The following is a 23,312-nucleotide window of genomic DNA, read 5'->3' on the forward strand; positions in this document are numbered from 1 at the left end:
TTGTTATTTGCAGTCAAGAGTATTCCAAATATGTACACTCCTATTTCTCCAAGGCTGAATCCTCTCTTCCTAAAGGGAAACTAACATGAACTGAACCACAGAAGTTCCTGGACACTGCTCTTGGACCAAACTTACTTTGAACCTAAACCTGAAAACTCAAATAAAACTTTTTAGAACATATAAATGTTCAAAGACCACATAAACTGCCCATCACACACAATAACCCTCTGATATATTTACCTTACACGACGTATTTACACACATTTTCTTTTTAAATAGTACGTTACTAAAGAACGGTGGGATGGGTAAGGTAGAAGAGTAGGGGCGAATAGCTTTTCTCCTGGCCTCCGTATTACTTCAGTGAACCATTAGTTACCAAAGACGCAGTCATGTGTTAACACTTTCCCCATCCTTCCTCTTGTCGTTTTATTTTATTTCATTTTAGAGAGAGGATGCTTCCCACAACCTGGATATGTGTCCTAACCTGGAATCGAACCCTCCACCTCTTGGTGTACGGGACGATGCTCCAACCAAATGAGCCACATTGGCCAGGGCTCCTCTTGCCATTTTAGAATGAAGCTCTGTTGAGAATCAGGTATGGGGATAACCATAACATGATACTAGATGAGGTAAATCTACTGTAAAATGCATATTTTCGATTAACTTAATCATGTTAGCATTCATTTGCAGTGGTATTGGTATATGTATAGTTCCAGAAAGTACATTAGAACCTCTTTAGAATACTGACCTTTACAGTCAAGACTAATGACTGCCTCGTCAGCTAATTCCTTGATATCATGCTTTGAGAGCAGAGACAAACAGTGTAATAGCTGAACAATTACGAGCAGAATTATAATGGGGGTACTGCTATGATAAAACCAGTGCTCGTTATACTCAGTAAGACTTCTCTCCTTTCCCCAAACAGATGTGCTTTCAACAGTGCAAGGATACAGCTCTAAGTTACTTTCTAAAGGTAAAAAAATCCAGCACCAAAGATTGGGTACCACTAATCTTCTTTGAAAGCCTATGCTTGAATGAGCACAAGAATATTTGGTGACCTACTTCTTAATATGACATTTCAGCTCACTACCCTTTTTCTTAAAAAATGAAAAAATAACCCAGGGGTCATAGGTCTCTCCCTGTTCCCTTTCACAGAACAGACACAACTCCTGGATCATCAGGTGGCTTTTGGTGCAGACAACACAGTCTCCCCAAGTCTGACCTTGAGGAAAGAAGGCCCCCCATGGCTAAGAGAAATGGCTCTTGAACCCCAGCTCTGCTGTGTAACCTTAGCAAATTGATTCACCTTGCATCCCCAGCAGTGTCCTCAGGGGTAAAATAAAGCTTTTTATGTAAAATGGAGCTATGGTTGTGGTAAAGGTTAAATGAGCTAATCATGGGGAATATTTACAACAGTGCAAGGCATATTACTCAAAAAAATGTTTGCTGTCTGTACTGTAATTATCATTGCCCAGGCTTCCTCTCCTAAGTTCATAAAAACTTTCACCATGCCCCAACTCAGGTACTTGCCAGTCCCTACATTGTTCTTTCCCTTTCCCAGTCTTCTCCAACCCGGTCAATGGCTCTGCCATCTCCCCAGTTATTAAAACCAAAAGTCTGCACCCCATACATCAGCAGGTCTTCACCCTATGTCATTACCCACTGCTGCCACCCTAATCTAAGTCACTGTCAGCTCTGCTCTCAAACCTTTCCACAAAAGGCCTCCTCTCCAGCTCTCCCACTCCTTCTCCTCCTCCCTACAGACTAACTGCTAACCAGCAGGCAGAGTGAGCTTGTAAGGCATAAATCAGAGATCTTATGGGCTTTCGACCCCATCCCCCTTATGTCAACTGACAAAAAAAAAATCCAAACTCCTCACAGGGTAGCCAAGCCCTGTAGGTGAGCCCCACCAAACCCCAGAAGGACAAGGCAAGATATCTGCCTTGCTAGACAGAACTATTCCTAAAGCCCAGCCAGCACTCATATACATGGGAATGTGAGGGACAGGGAATGAGGAAGGAGACCTATCCCCAGGCCCCATTCAGGAAGCCTGGCACCAACATGGAGTCAGGAAGCCAAGTATTCAGCAGGAGAAGAGAAATGTGTACCCTCTGATCCTAATGTACTCCTTGAGAAGCCACCTTAGTCTGCCATTAACCCACAGGGATTCTTATCATCAGTCCCGAAACCAAGTTTCCCAAAATACAGTCTCTCGGCCCAGTGATAATTTCAAGCAATCACCTCTGATTTGTTTGAGTTCATTTAACAAGGAGACAAGTCCTAGCCAAGTGCTCATTTAACCTCACTTCTGAAGGCTGGGAAAATGCAACAGACACAGGGGGAATAATTCAGTGTTCGAAGAGTGTGTGTGTGTGTGTGTGTGTGTGTGTGTGTGTGTGTGTGTGTGTGTTAACCAAAGAAAATCTGCTGATCTTTTTCCCTTAATTGGCTCTAGGAATCAACAACTGACCACAGGAGGTTAATTACTTGGAACAGTTTCTCCTTATTATCTAATCCTTGATTATAATGATTAAGCCTAGACTTGTGGTTCTACTAACCCTCACCCAGCAACCTCACAGCACGTGCACAAGGGACAGTCTCCTAAGGTTAGTGTTGTGGCACTGAGTCATAAAAATCCCATAATATCAGCATCCAAAGAGGTCAGAATTCAAAGGGACCTTGAATGTCACTGACACCAACCCATCATCACTCAGATAAGGAAACTGAGACTCGAGAGATTATGTGATTTGCCCCAGGTCACAATGCTAGTGTTGGACAGAACAAGGACAAGACCCCGGGGTGGACTTCACTCCAGCATGATGCCACCCACACAAGCAAGGACTGCAGCAAGGCAGCTCTTCTGGAGTCATCTTCAAGCTCTCACTGATAGGTCTGGCTCAAACGCATTTCTAAATCCACTCCCCAACAGGGCTGAAAACTTCCCCAAGCATGCTGCTCAAACACATACTAAATGTCTGCTCTGTGCCAACCATCCCGTTAGGCAGCAGGAATGCAAAGAAAAGGTGAGTAGCTTTAAGGAACTCGCTTTGATGGGGAACAGAGATAATTACAAAGAGGTAGGAGTAGTGACACAAGTGTCCCCCAGAGACCAGAGAGGAGGAGAGGGAAGACTTCCCAGAGGAATGATGTCACCTAAGCTGGGTCCCATGGGATGGAGAACAATGAGCCAGGCAAAGAAGTGAAGAAAGAGTAGCTGACAATAGACAGAGGAAGAAAAATGAAGACTCAGGAGCATGAAACGGTATGCCAGTAACTAAGGGCAGCTAATTGTTGCAGAAACACAAGGTTCAAGTTGGAAAGAGATGGGAGATAAGGTGGAAAGGATAGAGGACACAAATGCTGGCAGGTTGTATCCTGCAGGTGTCAGAAGCAGGAAGTCACACCAGCACATGTGTGTTTTAGAAAGATCACTCTGATCAAGTGTTGAGAAAGGGTTTGAAGGAGACAAGAATGAAGGAGCTTGGGCCTCTACCACAAAACAGTCAAAATGCTCACAACAATGATGAAATTTTAATGGGTACTCTCTATATAACGGACACTGTTCCCAGCATTTACACATATTAACCCATTTAATCTTCATACATCTTTATTGGGTAGGGACTATTATTACCTTCTTTTTACAGATGAGCAAACTGAGGCACAGTGAGGCTGAGTTACTACTTGTCAAAGGTGTCACAACTGAGAGGTCAATCTCCTAACCATTATACATGCTTTCTCTTTAAGCAAAAGTCTCGGGCCTGAACCGACACTTCCATAGAAGGGACAGAGAGAGGAGCTGATCCACGCTGTCATCACACCAAGTTAATTAATGTCCAAGCGTCATGTCCCCCCCACATCCTGCACACTGTCCTACCCTTCTGCTCCAGAAATAGAACCAAGTCAACCCACAGTGAGGGTGCCTGCTCCCTAACACAACACAACATTGCATCACCTCAAAGCTCCCTGCCTGCAGTGCCTGCCCTCCCCTTCCCAGCCCATCTGAAAGAATCCTGCGTTCCTGATGCACCCCAGAGAGCCCACTCCACAGCAGACCCATATTGGATACATTAGGAATCCCATGACGCTAAACTCTCCTCAACCAGAGAAAACGTCACTTTTTAAAAATTCTTTGAATTCTTTTAAGCATCCAACAGAGTAAAAACACAAGGCGATGTGACGATGTCAAGGTCCAGAGGGTCCAGAGACAGGCCGGCTGCACTAACAATCATGAGCCTCAGGGGTCTCAGCATCTCCTCAATCAAGTCAAGAACCTTCCAAATCAGGCCAAGCAGCCAGAGCCCAGGTCACACCCTCGGACATTCAGAAACTACTCTCTGGCCTTCACAACTGTTCGCTGGACTTGAGCTCCTAATTTCTACCTCAAGTCAGCTGGCAGCCCCTCCTGATGACCTTTTCCCCAGAAGTGGGTGTGGACTGTGGAAAGAAAGGTGACGAGAGTGATCAGGGGAGACAGGGCCCAGGAAACAGTTTGGTGTGACACCTCCTTCCACCCACCAAATGACAAATCCATTCCTTTTGGAAACAGAACTGCCAAATTTCTTCCAATTGAGTCCATTTCTCTGTAATCTAGAAGTTACAGCCTAGATAAGAAAATTCTTCAAAATAATGATGATAAATATTGTTTTAAATATTCTACATCTTACTTCTAGGAGATAAAGTATTTTACATTACACACACACACACACCATTAGATTTCTAAAATACCACATGCAACAGTAATTACCATTCCTGTCCACTAAATAACACCCAAGCGAAAGTAAATGGACATCCAGGAGTTTCTTCTATGCATTACTCATCATCCCTCATAACTATCACATGAAGTAAAGGACAAGCATTTCTAGCATTGAGTTCCGGGTAGAGTCCTAAAATAAGCAAACTTTCCCTGAGCAGAGAGAAGCCTGGAGGGCATACAAGACTCTCACCAAGAGAGCCCATTGCTTCTATTCCACGGCACGGCCAAGATTATGGTTGGGATTTTTGTCGTTATGGCTAAGAAATGTTTACATTGCTATTTCTGACCCTATGGCGTAAATATCAGCTATACTTTACCTGTAAAATTTCAAGTCTGTAGTAAAAGGTCCTTTTTAAGGAAATCCCAAGTACGGTACCTACTTATCATAGTCCAGAAACTGCAAATTCTGGCAGTGAGGACAATGCGCTGGAAGGTTGAGGGGAGGGGTTGAGTTGCCCTTCTCACTGAAGCCCTGGGAAGAAGGGAGGGGAACTGTGGAGGCAGGCTCATTTTGCTAGTTTACCAGCATGACTCGACTCTGTCAACTCTAGAAAAGTTTTATTAAGTGAATAGTTTCACTTTTTCTCAAAGTAAAACTATTGAGCTATTTATTTTAAAAGACATGCCAGCAACAAGCTGTCTTCCAAGTTACTCCAGAATAACAAAAATGCTCCAAATGTTAGTCTTTTAAAGCATCAGCAGAGGCTGATAAAACTAAAGTTTATGATACAGTACATACACAGTACACAATCATGTTACTCAGAAAAAAAAGAGAACCCACAGGCTTGCATTTTTATAAACTTCATGACACATTATCGGAAATCAAAAATAAACTTTCCCATCCATAGCACATCTGGCTGTCCATCTCCCCCTGCAACCCCCACCGTACTTAGAAAACTTGTCATGTCTTAGCTAGCAATTCACACTCTGAATGGAGACACAGCCCATAATCAAGAAAAACACGTCCACAAAAAAAGTGGTAAATGTCCCCCAAGGATTGATGAGGTGCCTCGCATGGTCAGCACAGCATGGAAGGTGGCACAGCAGAAAGAGCACTGGACCAGAGAACTCCCCATGTGAACATCTTGGACAAAACCATCCCCTCTGTTCCTCTCCCAGGTGCCTTTTCCTTTCCGATGGCTGGACCACCGCAGCAGGCTCCTGACAGGTCTCCCTGACTCCACACCTCACTGTGCCCAGAACTACGTTTCTAAAACAGAGATCTAACTATACTGCCCCTCTGCCTACACACCATCATGGGCCACCTCTGCCTACGGAACAGGGCTCACCTCCTGAGCAAAATGCCCAAACACAAAGACACCCCTCATTCTAGCCACCTGGAAAGGATGGATTTCGGCAACAACGACAAGCTTTTTCCCCCTCTTTTCAGTCTAGTGTGAATGTCACATCTAAAGCCTTCCCCCAGCTCCCAGGAGAATGTGAGACACCTCAGAGCTGTCACTGGAGTCACAATGGCACGCCTCCTTGCTCCCAGGTGGGCTCCCAGGTCATGAATGTGGAGCTGGAATCAAATGCTCACTCCAGAACTGACCTGGACCAAGTTTCTTTTTCTTTCTTGTTTACTTACAGTTTACATTCAATATTATTTTGTATTCGTTTCAGGTGTACAGCATCATGGTTAGACAATCATATACTTTACAAAGTGTTCCCCCTGATATTTCCAGTACCCAACTGGCATCATACGTAGTTATTACAATATTATTGACTATATTTCCTATGCTATACTTGACCAATTTTCTTAAATAAGCCTCTTGAGTAACTTTCTTAAATAAGTCTCAGTTTCTGCATTTGCAAAAGTGAAATTATAATGGCTAACGTGAGTTGTTATTCAGTTTAAGGGAAATAATTTATGTAGAGCATTTAATACAATGTTTGAAGCTCAGTAAAATCTCAACAAGTGATGGCTATTACAATTATTATTCATATGTAGCAGATACTCATTAAATGTTTCTTAATTAAAGAGACTCTAAGTTTACAACTTTTCCAGGTCTGTATCTTCACCTGTAAAGTGTAGGGGGAAGAAGATGGAAGGGGGCAGGAGTGGAGGAGAAGAAAAAGGGAGGTTGTACCAACACATAAAAGAACCAGAAAACAATTAAGTGCTAAACAGTGTAATAACAACAGTATACCTGAGAAATGAGAGCTGTTTCCCTAACTTGAGAAATGTGTGGATCGCCACTATGAACACAAAGTACTCTCTTGGACTCCCTTCCGCCTAAGCTTTGCCTTAAATTATTTTTATTACAATGTTATTTAAGTATGACCAAATATAAAACGAAATATGTCCTCCCTATGCTCAGCTCTTATAAAACTATAAGATGAAGCAATTTAAAAATCTGGTAAAAATCAATAAAAGATGACTCAACATTAATTTAACATGACAGATGACGGTGATGCAATTTTACAGACACGCTTGGCTGCTCACAGTGTATTAAATACAACAACACCTCGGAGCACGTTCCTTGCAATTCCGCATGCCTGCACCACCATGGGCCCGGGCCCCCTCAGCTAGCCATCACTCTTCTCTAATGACTGCTATGAAACCTTTGCTCATGTGACTTCCAGCCACCATCAGACCCAAACACGTGACTTCTGCAGCAAGTCCACATCTGTTCTTTCCCCTTTTGCTACAGACAATCAAAGGAATGCTCACTCAGACATAGGCACTAAAACCTGAGGGTGCTACTCATTTGTAGTGATATCGATATTGCAGAATCTATGATCTTTAAAATTATTACTTAAAAGACAATTTAAAATTTAATTCTGGTTTTAAAGAGTAACTTACAAACTCCCAGGAAAAAAAAAAAGTTTTAAACCTCCAGTTTAAGAAAAAAAGTCTTATAATAAAAGTGTCTTGCCACAGTATCCAGAAAGATCTTAGACATCTGAGACCTAACTCTGAGTGCTTTGCATGCATTCTCTCTTAAACCCCAGAAGATCCTATAAAGTGGGCACTGCTCTCACACCTGAGGAAACCAAGGCTTGAAGAAAGCATCCAAGTGGTGGAGCTGCATATGAACGGGTGGCAGCACCCTGCTCTCTGCTCCTCACCACAAGCCCTAAGAGCCTCGGCAGAGGGGGACCAGCAATGGACAGCAGGAATCCCGGGGAAAGCAACCAGGTGGAACCGGAGAGAAAAGACGGCATTTTGAAGAGAAAAATGACAGGACTTAGTGACGAGATGAAAGGAGAGAAGGTAAGTCCATGAACTTGTAGGGACAGGAAGAATGGCGGTCCCATCCTTTAAAAATGAAACCGGTGGGAAAAGAAGGCAGGTCAGGAGACAAGGTATGGTGGATTTAAGACAAAGGGGACAATTCCAAGTGGGGATAGATATGCTCTTAACAGATCACAGCTGGAGTTGTTCAAGTCAGATTCATAAAAAGTATTTCAAAAATATAAGAAGATCAAAAGTCTCCTGTGTGGCTCAGTGGTTGAGCGTGGACCCATGAACCAAGAAGTCACTGGTTCAATTCCCAGTCAGGACACATGCCCTGGGTTGCAGGCTCGATTCCCAGTAGGGGGCATGCAGGAGGCAGCCGAATGATGTTTCTTTCACATCAATGTTTCTCTCTCTATCCCTCTCCCTTCCTCTCTCTCTCTCTCTCTCTCTCTGAAAAATCAATAAAAACATATTTTTTTAAATGTCTCCAGCTCAGAAGAGATACAGAACAAAGACTGGCAAGACAAGACCACTGAATTCTGACTAACATTTTGTCATTACTAATTTCATTAGGCTGGTGTACAGTAGAAATCAGACTGTAGAAGGGGAATTACAATGGCTAAGAAATAAGGGCAGCCTACCCATGACAACACATATGGATTCATTCATGCAACAAACATGTGAGTACCCATTATGTACCACAGATACTATCCTATGTCCAGTCACGTACTTACATCCCTGCCCTCATGGAGCTTATGTTCTAGCTGGGAAGATAGACAAAGAAAAAGTAAGCAAGTATGTGCAGTCTCAAGTTAGGTTGTGATAAGTGTTCTAAGGGCTAGGAAAAAAACAAAGCAGGATATGAGAAAGGAGATGGGAAGGGGCAGGTGTTTGAAATAATGTCATCTGGCAACCATGGAAAGAACTCCAGCTGAACTCTAAAAGGAGGCGCCAAGATGAAACCAGTTTTTATGCTATAAAGGCTTGAAAGCATTCACTCAAAATTCTGCTGCCTATTAGACTAGGTCAGTGGTCGGCAAACTGCGGCTTGCGAGCCACATGCAGCTCTTTGGCCCCTTGAGTGTGGCTCTTCCACAAAATACCACGTGCGGGTGCGCACGTACAGTGCGATTGAAACTTCATGGCCCATGCACAGAAGTCGGTTTTCGGCTCTCAAAAGAAATTTCAATCGTTGTACTGTTGATATCTGGCTCTGTTGAGTAATGAGTTTGCCGACCACTGGACTAGGTACATGTACTGGTGCTAGAGAGATGACAGTAAAACACACATATTTGAAGGTATTCGAGAATCACTGCACACTGAGCAGGGGGAATGATAATGTCAAACACACGAAGGAAGTACAGAGGGGTCTAGAGGAAGACAAAACAATGTCACTACCACACGATCTTAACTTCTGAAGCCGCTTCCAACTTGGAATATTTTCTGAGTATATCAGAAAAGCATAGATGCTGGAGTGGTGATATGTTTAAGGGAAGAGCAAGAAGAAGAGGAGGAAAATCTGTATCAGACTCAGCCACATTCATTCAGCAGATGGACAGCTGTTTATTAAGCAGTAGTCCTGGGTGCTGGGCTCTGTGCTCACAAGGGTGAGCAAAAACACGTGGACACCTCAAGGAGGTTCAAGTCTATCTTTGTTAATACACATCCCAAATGGATCAAGCTGGGGGAGGTGGCGAGAAGTAGGTGGATGGGAAAGGTGAGACCATCTTCCAACCGGGGCCAGGCCAAAGATGAGCGTTCTCAACCTTCCCTACAGAAGAGTCTTCTGATCCCGAGGGGGAACCACTGCTGAGGATGGCTGGTGCAGGTTCAGCAAAGGTTCCATTAGATCAGTAACCATCAAGTTTGATAACTGTGGTGCCTGCTCCTCCCCACAGTTACCACATCTGCCTCCCCACAAAGCTGTGAACAGTTCATAGGAACCATATCTCCACTAATCTCTGTGTTCCCAGCCACTAGCAGATAACAAAGGGTCAATAAATGTTTGACTGAGGCCCAGGTTTAGTGACACGAGTAAAGCAGGAGGGGCTAAATAAATGAGAGTCTGATGGGTGTGAGGCCAGATTCCTGCGAGGCTGATATAGTTGCTGGACACATGTACAGGAGGATGACCAGCGACTCTGTATCTAAACAGCTAGATAAACCTGAAAAAGTCACTTCAATTCTGAGTCTCAATTTGTAAAATGAGGGGTTTGGAGGAGCAAACCAGGGGTGGCAGGCCTTTCAGTGGAGAGGAGATGCTTTGCATTAAGCTGAAGTCTGGAGAGTGTGTGTGTATCTCTGCTGTTGAGGTAGGGGGTGCAGGAAGATTCCCCTGTGGCTGTGTTTTCAAACAAATTACAGAGAGAGCATGCAGCCAGTGTGGCCACCACCACAAGGACCTTGGAGGTCTGTCAGAAAGAGAGGCCCACTGGTGATGTGGCAGGTGAGGAGACAGAGGTTGGGGAAGAGGGCAGGGACAGCAGTGAGCCCTCCCTGCTAATGAGTCATCCAGGTCTCCGAGGTGAAAGATCAGATGGCCCAAGGAAAGACTTGAATTCGGAATGAGAGTATCTGGCTTGTACACCCCAGGCACCCAGACGTACAATAAGTCAAGGAGAAATAGATTTTACACCACCTAAAAACTATAAAACTAATTTAAGAGCTGTAAGAGAGAATTACCCATAAGCAAGACCACCTTTAGCCTTTGAAAAGCATGTTTATATACTGTTTTTACAGAGTTCTATCAGACTGTATTTTGAGTTTCTCAGAAGTTTCCATTTAGGATCAGTAGAAATACCTGACATTTCCAAAACCCATAATTCCCATACCAAGCTGAAATCCCCAACATTACAGGAAAACCCACAACCTTTGCAGAAGGGAATGAAAAGCCAATCTAGCCCAAGGAAATTTCCCAGTTTTGCAAAAGAAAACGAACAAACAAAAACACCACAAAGAGCACTGGAACATTTCTAGCTGAACAGCTTTTCACTCAATCTTTAATAACTTCATTCTGAAGCCCGTGAAAAGTATTAAATTACATCTTCTATATTTCCGGCGATGCCACACTTAAAACTTATTACAACGTAAGGCAGTAAGTGAGCTCACGACTTTTAAGTCAAATTTAAGAAAGCTAAAGGCCAGACAAAAGCCTGTGTTTGAAAGAGCCTGCAAAATAATAAATGCCTGAGGGAACTGGATGGCTCTTCGGCTTCTAAGCTAAATAAAGCTTGGGGGGCTTTGCAAAGATCCTAGCGAGGATAATCCCTGTGATTACACAGCGCAAAGCTTCCAATCAATTCTACGCCAACCAAGGAAAATTAATCCACGAAGAATAACAACACTTGAAATATTGAGGGGGAAAAAACACCACAGTTCTGCTTTTTAAAACACGCTGTCAGCGCTGGAGACCATATCGGGTCGTTCTAACAAGCCAGAAGATCTGACTAGTGAGTTGTGTCTGTGACAAGGTCTTGGCTCTGTGTTAACTAAAGGCCAAGCAAGTTATCAGCGTTCCAACCAACGCTCAGGCCTTCGGGTGCTCTCCGGACTCCCAGGAGCCTTCCTACTTCCTGCACACCTTTGAATTATTGCACTCCGACTTCCTGCATTGCACATCCCTGGATTTGGGATACCTTCCTCCTGACGGGTTACTCAAAGCTAAGTTCCTGCGGCGAGCTCGAAGGTTAAAAGTTGGCAGTCCTGATCCCCCATTAAAGCACAATCAGCATGTGTCCCCTGACAAGTTCAGCATCCTGATGAATTTATGTAAGCAACTCTGCAGCGGTAACGCATCACTGCTAGGCTAGGGCAGAAGTCAGGAGGCTGAGGGCTGGCTGAGCGCGGCTGCTGCGAGGCTGGCGCGCCGGGCTGAGGCTCTGCAGACGCTCGCTCGCCGCGGCTGCTTCCACACAACAGGTCCACGCAGGCAGGTCCCAGAGGCGAGCACCTGGGCACCTGCCCGCAGCAACCCCTGGCGCAGCTCTCCTCCGACCCCCCACCCCCACCCCCACCCCTACACCTCAGGGCCGCTCCTGGGGCTAAGGTAGGCCAGCCGAGCTACAGCTCTTCCAAGCACGATACATGACGATAAGGCCCGAGCACATTCCTCGCCAGATGCCGAGATAAAGAGGCTCACCAGCGCGCTGCCCACCTTTCTCCAGGACCTGCCCTCGCCAAGGGAGAGGCACTCCCCGGCCAGTGGTCGGGAGATGCGGGGCGAGCGTCCTGGCCCGGAGAGCGGGCCGCCGCGGCTCGGTCCTTCCAGCAGGAAACAGCCCGAGCCACCTGGCTCCTCACCTGCGCAGGCAAAAGTGCCAGGTGTTCGTTAGTGCCTAGACGTGTATCTAAACTCATCAGAATGTTTCCCCAAACCGCACAAGCTCTAGGGACTAGGAGGACATAAGTCGCTCTGAATAAAATGGAAGGAAACTTTGGTGGGGGCTGGCGGAGGGGGGGGGGGGGGGGTACACGGAACAAGAAGCAGGTGAATGCAGGTAGAGGTAGTTCCTGAGGGACCTGCCGGCCGGGTCCGGGGGTGGGAAAGGGGGCAGGTGGAGAGCGGAGGGGACAAGAGGAGGTAGGAGGCGGCGAGGCTGGCCCCGCTCGGCCGCGCTCCCCGGGGCGGCGCTCAGGTGAGGCCGGACACTCACCTCGGGCAGCTCGCGGAGCTGGTTGGCGTCCAGCAAGAGCTCCTCCAGGCTGCGGGCGTAGCGGTAGATCTCCTCGGGGACGTAGACCAGCGAGCAGTGGCGCTTGTCGATGGTCTCCACATGACGGTTGCACCGCCACAGGGGGATGCAGTGGAACATCGCCGCCCCGCCGCCGGGTCCCGAGCCGCGGACACCCGGGCTTCTGAGCCCGCTCCGCCCGGCGGCTCCGCTCCGCCCGCTGCCCTCTCCGCGCTCGTTGGCTCCCGTGCTCGCAGGCTCCTCGCGCGGACCTTCGCGGCCTGAAACGCTCCCAGGAACCTGGGGCGGGAGCCACAGCCTCGTCCCAGCGCCCCCGCCCGCCAGCCGGTGCGTCCCCTCCCACCCTCCAGTCTCGCCGCCGCCGCCGCCGCCGCCGCCGCTGCCGCGCAGAGCTTCCTACTCGCCGCCTCCACGCGACGGAGCATGCGCGCCAGTGGGCGCGCGCCCAGGGCGTTTCCCCGCCCGGGGATGCTCCGCGCCGGGTTTTCCCGGCGACCGGATCCGGGGAGGGTCGTGGGACCTGCGGACCCAGCGCTCAAGGTCCCCCCTACTTGGACCCGGACTTGGGGAGCATCGAGCCCCCTGAGGAAGCCAGGCTGCACAGGAGACTAGTGCAAAGATGAGGCGGGGGAGAGGCAGCCCGAGCGGAGCAGGACAACTTTGATTTTTAGTTTTACTTAACTCGCTCTCCTCTCCCCGAGCGCTCCCCTTCCCCAAAACAACTTTCTCTTCCGGGGTCAGGCAGGACCGCCCCGAAGCGCACTGTGGGTGCTGCGGGCGCCCCGAGCCCGGGGTGCGGCGCGGTGGTGAGGGGTCCCCGCCGCCCTGACTGCTGCTTTCTTAGCCACGTGTGCGCTCGCTGTGCACAGAAGCCCCAGCGTGTGAGTCCTGCGCGGAACCAGGGCCCTTGCCCTGCCTTCTGGCCCGCGGGCACCGCCTGCAGGCTGTGGAACCTGGGAGCACATCTTCAGTCATCATTGTTCGTAGACATAGTAAAAGGAAATCCCCGCGCCACCAAAGGCATAGGAGGGAGAATCCGCGAGATTCCCATAGGTGTGGGTGCACCCCATCAGGAGCCCAAATGTCAAAGTGAGCTGGCCACGGTGAGTTTCTGAGCCTGTTCTGCCTGGCCAGATGTTTGGCCCCTGGCGACTGGTCTGGACTGGTGTAGAAGGACAAGCGGGGGAGGTGGTACAGGTCGCGCGGGGACTGCCTGGGGACCATCCTCCTGGCTTCTGTTGTCTGCACAGACACCCAATCCCTTGCAATAGGTAATTTGCAGCACAAGAAGGAGTAGCTGGGAGAACCCCGGACGGCACAGATAGTAATGACTATTCTTTTGACCCGGATTCAAAGCCAAGGACAAGGGCCAGAACCCTGAATTGCCCCTCTGCTCCTATAACTCTTTATATCGCACTCACTATCTGGGGTTCACCACACTGGCTCCTTCCTAGAGGGTTGCCCACCAGGTCAAAGCCCATCACATTGATAGATGTCTGCCTCCCCTCCCAGCTGCCCCCTAGTCCTCACACTTTCCCCTTGGAGTGTACTCAAACACCAGATTCCACCTGTGGCCCCTACCACCCTCACTCCCCCGCCTCCAGCTACTAAAGATAAAATCTAGAGCCACAGAATCTGCACTTCGGCAAAAGTCTGAAAGTTGAGCATGCTCAGTGGCCCAAGTAACTGTTGGTCCGAAACAAGTTTTTGCAGGGCATAGGTGGCTTCACAGACTCTCCTCTTAGTCCCACCTGTGCACAGGACAGTTTCCCCTGGGTGGGTGGGAGGGGAGCTCTCCATTTCAACTCTGCTAGGAAGGCATTCCTACCCCAGTAGTATCACCTTAACTCTTTAAACCTAAACAGTCCCCAAAGTCCTTGCCCTACCCACTCCCCACTCTCTTTTGTTTGTCTTTGTGTGATTCCTCATTCTCTGGAAAGGCTATCTGGACTTTGAACCTTAGCTACTTTTCTTCCTTGTTCTTGCATTCCAGCAGCCCATTTTGTGCCACCTTTAGGGGAAAGCTGTGGTTCCTCACTGAGAGTCTGTGTCTGCCATGGTAAGCAAGCCACTGTCTTTGCAAATTTTCCAACTGCTTTAAAAAGGAAGGAAGGAAGGGAGGGAGGAAGCCAGGTTCCCTCATCGTAATCTTCTACTAACTTCCAGAAATGATCACACTAGTTATTTTAATAAATGCCAAATGTGTTTTAAAGATGTGGCTGGTCTTCTTAAAAATTCAGACCTCACTAAGCATTCCCTGCGTGCCTCTCCAGGAAATTTACACTTCCTTGTGTTTTCACCTTAATCCCAAAGAGATTGTGAACCCCCTCCCTGCTCCCCACCCGGACAGAAACAGTTTCACTGGCTTTGTAGATCCCTGCAGCTACCACATGCCATATGCACACTATATGACAGCAAACCTGTGTTGACTCTATGGAAAGTCAGTGGCAGAATTCTTGTCTTCCCTTGTTTCCAAGCACCTGCCAAGAATTTGAAACAGCCCTAGCTGGTTTGGCTCAGTGGATAGAGCATCCGCCTGCAGACTCAAGGGTCCCAGGTTGAATTCTGGTCAAGGGCACATGCCTGGGTTGTGGGCTCGATCCCCAGTAGGGGGTGTGCAGAAGGCAGCCAATCATTGATTCTCTCTCATCATTGATTTTTCTATCTCTCTCTCCCTCTCCCTTCCTCTCTGAAATCAATAAAAATATTTTTTTAAAAAAATAATTTGAAACATTAGTCTGGTAAGAGAAAAAATGAAAAACACTTTGTCAGCTGGAGAATAGGGAACCAACTTTTTATCCTCCTGCAGGATGTTAAGGTTTCCCTGTTGATATAATTTCTAGTTTCTTTCCCATATACAAATGAATTGTATATGCAATATAAATAAAATTTAAAAGACCATCTAAATCTATTTATTTGGAGTAGTGCAATTCAGTCATTTTCAGTGTGAATCATTTTTCACAGCCTTTGGGACTAGAGAGGTCTGGCTTTGAACTTCGGCTCTGCCACATAATAGCTTTGTAGAAATGGACAGGTTGCTTAACTTTTATGAGCCTGAGTTTCATCAATCTCAAATGAAGACAATGGTCCATGAATTGTTATCAGGATTAAATGAGGTGATGTAAGTAAAATGCTTGGCAGAGTGTCAGGCCACATTAGTTCAATCAATAAATATTCACTATGCACTGTGTTAGCCAACCTTTTGGGTGCACCCCAAACATTCCCATCTCCTGATTGGTCTGTGTAATCAACTCCTATCTTTGTGTCTCTTGGATCACTCACTTTGGGGAAACCTGTTTTGAGCAGCCCATTGGAGGGGTTCGCATGGCAGGGAATTGAGGTCTGCTGACAACAGCCATCAGGAACTGAGACCTCTTGCCAAATAGCCTTGTGAGTGAGTGATCTTAGATGTCAATCCTTCAGCCCTAGTCAAACCTTCAAATGACTGTAGCACCAGCCAATGGCTTAACTGCAACCTCATGATAGACCCTGACCCAGGACTACTAAACTAGGCTGTTCCTGGATTCCTAGCACTTAGAAATTGTGTGAAACAATGAATGTTCATTATTTTAAGCTGCTAAGATGTGAGGTACTTTATTACATAGCAACAGATAACTAGTAAATGTGCATACCGGATCATGCATTGAGCTAGATACAAAGAACCAGGTAGGTCTTGCCCTCGTGAAGCTTACACTCTGAGGTTAGGAGAATGATAAATGCTAAAGTAATATTTTTCTCTTATTAATATTTTAATATGATTGTCATTAATTTTTTTAAAAAATGGAAGTCCAAAGTGATAGCTAGTAAGACAGAGACAGAATGGGGATTCAGAGATTTGAGCCTCTGAATTTTAAAGTGAGACACCACCACCTATCCATTTGAATGACTAGAAAAGGATTGACAGTTTCATGTGTTCCTGAAGATATAGAGCAACTGGAACTCATGCATTGCTAGTGAGAATGTAAAATGTTAAACCACTTTCAGAAAACAATTGGGAAGTTTCTTATAAGCATAAACCTACCCTAATGATCTAGTCATCTATTCCTACGTATTTACACACACACAGAATGAAAACATCTTTATACAAAGGCTTGTCTACAAATGTTGATAGCAATTTTGTGAATAATAGTCAAAAACTGGAAATAATCCAAATAGTTTTCAAAAGATGAATGAGTAGCCCTCACTGGTATGTCTCGGTTGGGCATCCTCCTGTGCACTAGAAGGGTACCAGTTCAATTCCCAGTCAAGGCACATGCCCAGGTTGTGGGCTCAGTCCCCAGTAGGGGGTGTGCAGGAGGCAGCCGATAAATGTTTCCCTCTCACATCAATGTCCCTCTCCCTCTCTCTCTAAAAATCAATTTAAAAATATTTTTTAAAAGATGAATGAATAAACAAAATATACTATACCAAGACAATAGAATAACAACAATAAAAGGGAACATACTGATACGTATAACAACTAGAATGAATCTCAAAAACATTATTCTGAGCAAAAGAAGCCAGACACAAGAGTACATGCCATGTGAATATATATATATTCATATATATATATATATATATATATATATATTCACATATTCCTATATATATATTCCTATATATATATATATATTCACATGGTATGTACTCTTGTAACTGATCTAGGTTTTGACACTTTATATTAGCTTTCATTTTCTAGAATTCATATATATATATATATTCATTTTCTAGAATTCATATATATATATGAATTCATATATATATATATGAATTCTAGAAAGTGAAAATATGAATTCTAGAAAATGAAAGCTAATATAAAGTGTCAAAACCTAGATCAGTGGGTACCTGCAGCCAGAACTGGGAGAAATGGGGAAATATTGTTTTGGGATAATGGAGTTATTCTATATCTTGGTTGTGATTATGGTTATACAAGTATATGTTTATTAAATTCATCAAACTTTACACTTAAAATTATTACATAAAACTTATACATAAATAAAATTAACTTTAAAAGTTAACCAATAGTATACAAGTAAATGTATCCAACAGGCAATTATAAGTTACTTCTAGGGCTAGCTCATATTTTGTTATTTATTGAGTGTCCACTAAATGCCACACACTGGGTCAGCCTTATTGGGTGACAGGCAGTTATTAAGGAAAATATTACAACCATAGTACTATTTTTTTTTTAATACAGAGAGAGGCTGATTTTTTCGTCCTATAAAGGGTCACTTGAGTAACCCTCTGAGGTATTTATATGCAAGTCAAACAAGCAAATGAAATTCTATTATATGCAATGATGAATACTAGGAAGAAATTTCCTTAAGCACCCCAAAGTTCTCTGGGAGAAGAAGCACTCTGACCCCAATCTCTACTTTTCCCAACTTGAATTTAAGGATATGTTCCAGAGATTATGTTTACCTGCTGTAAGGCAAGGACACTCAAACCATTCAAGAAACCTGAGAGCCAATATCTTGGGTAAATTAGTTTAAAATTCAACAAACTTTATAATAAGAACCAAAGTCACCATCCTAAAATCTCTTTGATTTATTGTTACTTTAAAATTAAAATTCTATCCTCCATTCCTTATTTTTTATCTGGAATGTTTAGCCTATTTACATTTTAAAAGATTTTCTTAAATTGATTTATAGAGAGAGGAAGGGAGAGTGAGAGACAGAAACATCTATAAGTATTTAATATAATCAATGATATGTTTGGGTTGAGTCCATTTTATAATTTGGTTTCTGTTTGTACCATCTGATTTTTGTTCCTCTGTTCTACTTTTCACACCATATTTGTCTGTTGGCTGGTTGTAGACATTGCTCTAGGGATTTAATGCTTCATCAAATTTTCAGTTAATTTAGAGTGAATACACCAATTCATTAAATTATCTATCCTCTTTGGTCCAAACTGTTATAGTTTTTACATATATTACATTTTATAAACTCCTCAACACAATTTATAATTTTTAAAGTTATATATTTTTTACAGAAATAAGAGAAAAATAGTCTCATATTTACACAAATGTTTACTATTTGCAGTGTTCTTCATTTCTTCCTATCTGTAGTGTCTTTATTTCAACTTAATTCTGTAAGGACCTTTTCAGTGGATACAGAATTCTAGATTGACAATCTTTTATTTCAGTAATCTAAAAGTGATCCATTTTCTCCTGATACTCATTATTTCTTATGTAAAGTTAGCAATATTGCAAATTGGTGCTAATGCGTATATGTGTTATTTATTTTCCTTTGTCTGCTTTCAATATTTTCTCTTTATCTTTGGCTTTTAGCAACTTGATTAGTATATATCTGTTTTATCTTGATTGGGGTTTACTAAATCTCGACCCTAAAAACATAACTTTCACCAAATTTAGAATATTTTTATCCTTGATTTCTCAAAATTTTTTGCCCCATTATCTATCTCTCTCTCTCTCTCTCTCTCTCTCTCTCTCTCTCTCTCTCTCTCTCTCTCTCTCTCTTTCTCTCTCTCTCTCTCTTTTCCTACTCCAATTTTACAGATGTTAGACTTTTTGATATTGTCTCATCTCTACTTGAGGCTCTGCTTTCCACCCCCCAGCATTGTTTTCTTCTCTGTTCTTCTGATTGGATAATATATTGATCTAGATTCAAGTTTACTAGTTCTTCTATCATCTGAGGCTACTATTAAGCTCATATAAAATACAATTTTAGAAAGTGTATTTTTTTAGTTATAGAATTTCCATTTGGTTTTTTTTTTATTGTTTCTATTTCTCTGTTGAGATTTCTTTTGTTTATTCCTTGAGTATTACTTTACATACCTAACAGCTGCTTTAAACTCCTTATATGCTAATTCCAACACCAGGTCATTTCAGATTTAGTCCTCTTGAGTGCCTTTTCTTTTAACTGTGAGTCATATTTTCCTGTCTCTTCATTGTCCCAGTAATTTTGAATTGTATCCTGGACATCATGAATGATAGAATCTCTGGATTCTATTGCATTACTCCAAAGAGTATTAATTTTGTTGTTGTTTTGTTTTAGCACACAGTCAGCTTGGATAAAATCAAACTCTTATGTCTTAACTCATTCAATCTGCTATAACAAAAATAGCATATACTATTTTTGTGACTTAGAAATAACAGAAGTTTATTTCTTAGAGATCTGGAGGCTGGGAAAGTTTATTTCTTATAGATCTGGGTGACTTAAGAAATAACAGAAGTTTATTTCTTATAGATCTGGAGGCTGGGAAGTCCAAGATCAAGGAACCAGTAGATTTGGTGTCTGGTGAGGACCCGCTCCTGGTTGGTAGATGATCTGTTTTTCACTGTGACCTCACACATTAGAGGGGAGTGAGGAGCTCTCTGGGGTCTCTTTTATGAGGACACTAATCCCATTCATGAAGATTCTACCCTCATGACCTAATAATCATCTTCCAAAGGCCCTATATTCATAAAAGTCCTTTACTCAGAAAATTATAAGACATTGAAGAAAGAAATCAAAGAAGATACAAATAAATGGAAGCACATATTATGTGTATGGATAGGAATAATTAACAGTGTTAAAATGTTCATACTACCCAAAGCAATCTATCGATTCAATGCAATTCCCATCAAAATACCAAAGGCATTTTTCACAAAACTAGAACAAATAATCCAAAAATTTACATGGAACCACAAAAGACCTTGAATAGCCACAGCCATCTTGAGAAAAAAGAACAATGTCTAGCCAGTGTGGCTCAGTGTTTGAGCATTGACACATGAACCAAGAGGTTACCGGTTCGATTCCCAGTCACAGCACATGCCTAGGTTTCTGGCCTGATCCCCAGTGGGGGGCGTGCAGAGACAGCCAATCTACTATGTTTCTCTCTCATCGATGTTTCTATGTCTCTATCCCTCTCCCTTCCTCTCTAAAAGTCAATAAAAACATATTTTAAAAAAGAACAAAGTTGGAGATATCACACTACTTGACATCAAACTAAACTACAAGGCTATAGTAATCAAAATAGAATGATACTAGCATAAAATCAGACACAATCAATGAAACAGAATAGAGAGCTCAAAAATAAACCCATACCTGTATGGTCAATTAATATAAGACAAAGGATACGGTAAGAACATAAAATGGGGTAAAGACAGTCAATTCAATAAATGGTGTTGGGAAAATTGGACAGATGCATGCAAAAAATAAATAAAACTAGACCACCTTTTTACACCGTATACAAGAATAAACTCAAAATGGGTTAAAGACTTAAATATTGGACTCAAAACCATAAATCCCCTAGAAGAAAATATAGGCAGTAAAATCTCTGACATTTCTCTTAGCAGTATTTTTCTGACATATTTCTTAGGGCACGGAAAACAACATAATAAACAAATAAGACTACATCAAACTAAAAAGTTTTTATCAACAAAACAAAAAGACAACCTATTGAATGGGAGAAGATATTTATCAATAATACAAATGATAAGGGGTTAATATCCATAATGTATAAGGAACTCAAACAACTTAACACTAAAAAAAAAAAAAAAATCAATTTAAAAATGGGCAGAGCACCTGAGTAGACACTTCTCCAAAGAGGATATACAGATGGCCAATAGATATATGAAAAGATGCTCAATGTCACTAATTGTTAGAGAAATGTGAATTAAAATGACAATGAAATATCACCTCATACCTGTCAGAATGGCTATCATCAATAAATTCACAAACAACAAGTATTGGTGAGGATGTGGAGAAAAGGGAAACCCTCATGCATTTTTGGTGGGAATGCAGATTGGTGCAGCCACCATGGAAAACAGTTTGGAAGGTCTTCAAAAAATTAAAAATGGAACTGCTTTATAGCCCAGCAATTCCACTACTGGGTATATATCTGAAAACAATCCGGAAACACTAATTCAAAAGAATTTTCGTGTTCATTGCTGTGTTATTTACAGTAGCCATGCTACGGAGGCCATCTGAGTGCCCATCAATAGACAAGTGAATAATAGTGTGGTACATATATACAATGAAATACTCCTCAACCATAAAAAAAGAATTAAATTATACTATTTGTGACAGGATGAACGGATCTAGAGAATATTATGCTAAGGGAAATAAGCCAGACAAAGACAAATACCATATGATTTCACTTATATGTAGAATCTAAAGAATAATATAAACAAACAAAATAGAAACAGATTCATAGATACAGAGAACAGACTGATGATTGCCAGAGAGAAGGGATTCGGGGAACCTAATGAAAAGGTAAAGGGATTAAGAAATACTTTATTGGTAGTTACAAAATAGTCATGGGGATATAAAGTAAGCATAGGGAATATAGTCAATAATATTGTAATAACTATGTATGGTGCCAGGTGAATACTTGAAATATTGGGAGGAATACTTTGTAAAGTATATGATTGTCTAACCTCTCTGGTGTACACCTGACACTAATACAAAATACTGTTTAAAGTAAACTAGAATTGAAAAATAAAATTAAAATCACTAAGATAACTCCATATATGATGGATAAATATATAAATACTAGAGGCCTGGTGCACGAAATTCATGCACGGGGTGTGTGTGTGGGGGGGCTCAGCCCAGCCTGCACTCTCTCCAATCTGGGACCCCTTGAGGGATGTCCGACTGCCCGTTTAGGCCCAATTGGGCCTAAACAGGCAATTGGACATCCCTCTCACAATCCAGGACTGCTGGTTCCCAACTGCTCGCCTGCCTCTGCCTGATTGCTCCTAACCGCTTCTGCCTGCCAACCTGATCACCCTCTAACCACTCCACTGCCAGCCTGATCGACGCCTAACTGCTCCCTGGCTGGTCCAATTGTCCCTAACTGCTCTCCCCTGCCAGCCTGGTCACCCCTAACTGCCTTCCCCTGCCAGTCTGGTCACCCCTAACTGTCCTGCCCTGCAGGCCTGTTCCCCCCCGCCAACTGCCATCCCCTGCTGGCCTGGTCCCTCCCAACTGCCCTCCCTTGCTGGCCTGGTCTCCCCCAACTGCCTTCCTCTGCTGGCCTGATCACCCACAACTACCCACAACTGCCCTCCCCTGCCAGCCATCTTGTGGTGGCCATCTTGTGTCTACATGGGGGTGGCCATCTTGTGTCTTGGAGTGATGGTCAATTTGCATATTACTCTTTTATTAGATAAAATGTCAATTAAAACTTAATTTATAATTAAAATAAAAGAAATCTTAGGCCTTGTACAGATGACAGTTAACTTTGAGAATGCAAGACATACCAGAATCTACAAAATTTTTGTATTTAATACATTAACATTAGAGACTTGTGTGCTAATATTTTGGTAGAGAACAAAACTATCTATAGACAATTCAGAGAAGTATAGCTTTGAGCATATAGAAATACAAATAGCCCTGGCTGGTGTGGCTCTGTTGGTTGGAGCACTGTCCCATACTCCAGAAAGTGGTGGGTTCCATTCCTGGCCAGGGCATCTCCCAGGTTTCCTGTTGGATCCCAGGTCAGGATGCATGCGGGAATCAACCAATCTCTCTCTCTCTCTCTCTCTCTCTCTCTCTCTCTCTCTCTCTCTCTCTCTCTCGCCATTAAATTGTATCTGTTTGATGTAGTGGAAGAATAGTAGCATGTCAAAGCCATAAAAACAGAAAACTCACCCACTATTATTTCTTCCTTCCAAGCATAGACTCCCTCCAGTTTCTGCCTCCTTTTGGTCACCCTCCAACACCTTCAGACAGGTTTTTTTTAAATATTTTTCCCAGCA

The 23,312-nt window shown here is 43.5% G+C and overlaps 1 protein-coding gene across 1 annotated transcript in view; it reads right to left on the bottom strand.

The window, feature by feature from the left end:
- LRRC1 (leucine rich repeat containing 1) overlaps positions 1-12,763 on the bottom strand; it is a 131,162-nt gene extending 118,399 nt beyond the window's left edge. Inside the window, exon 1 of the mRNA XM_079780208.1 lies at positions 12,590-12,763. Coding sequence (XP_079636334.1) covers positions 12,590-12,748 — 159 coding nt within the window. The 5' untranslated portion in view covers positions 12,749-12,763. The remainder of the gene's footprint in view (positions 1-12,589) is intronic.
- Between the last annotated feature and the right edge of the window lie 10,549 nt (positions 12,764-23,312).

Source organism: Cnephaeus nilssonii (assembly GCF_951640355.1).
Source record: "Cnephaeus nilssonii genome assembly, chromosome: 9".
Classification (NCBI taxonomy): Eukaryota; Metazoa; Chordata; class Mammalia; order Chiroptera; family Vespertilionidae; genus Cnephaeus; species Cnephaeus nilssonii.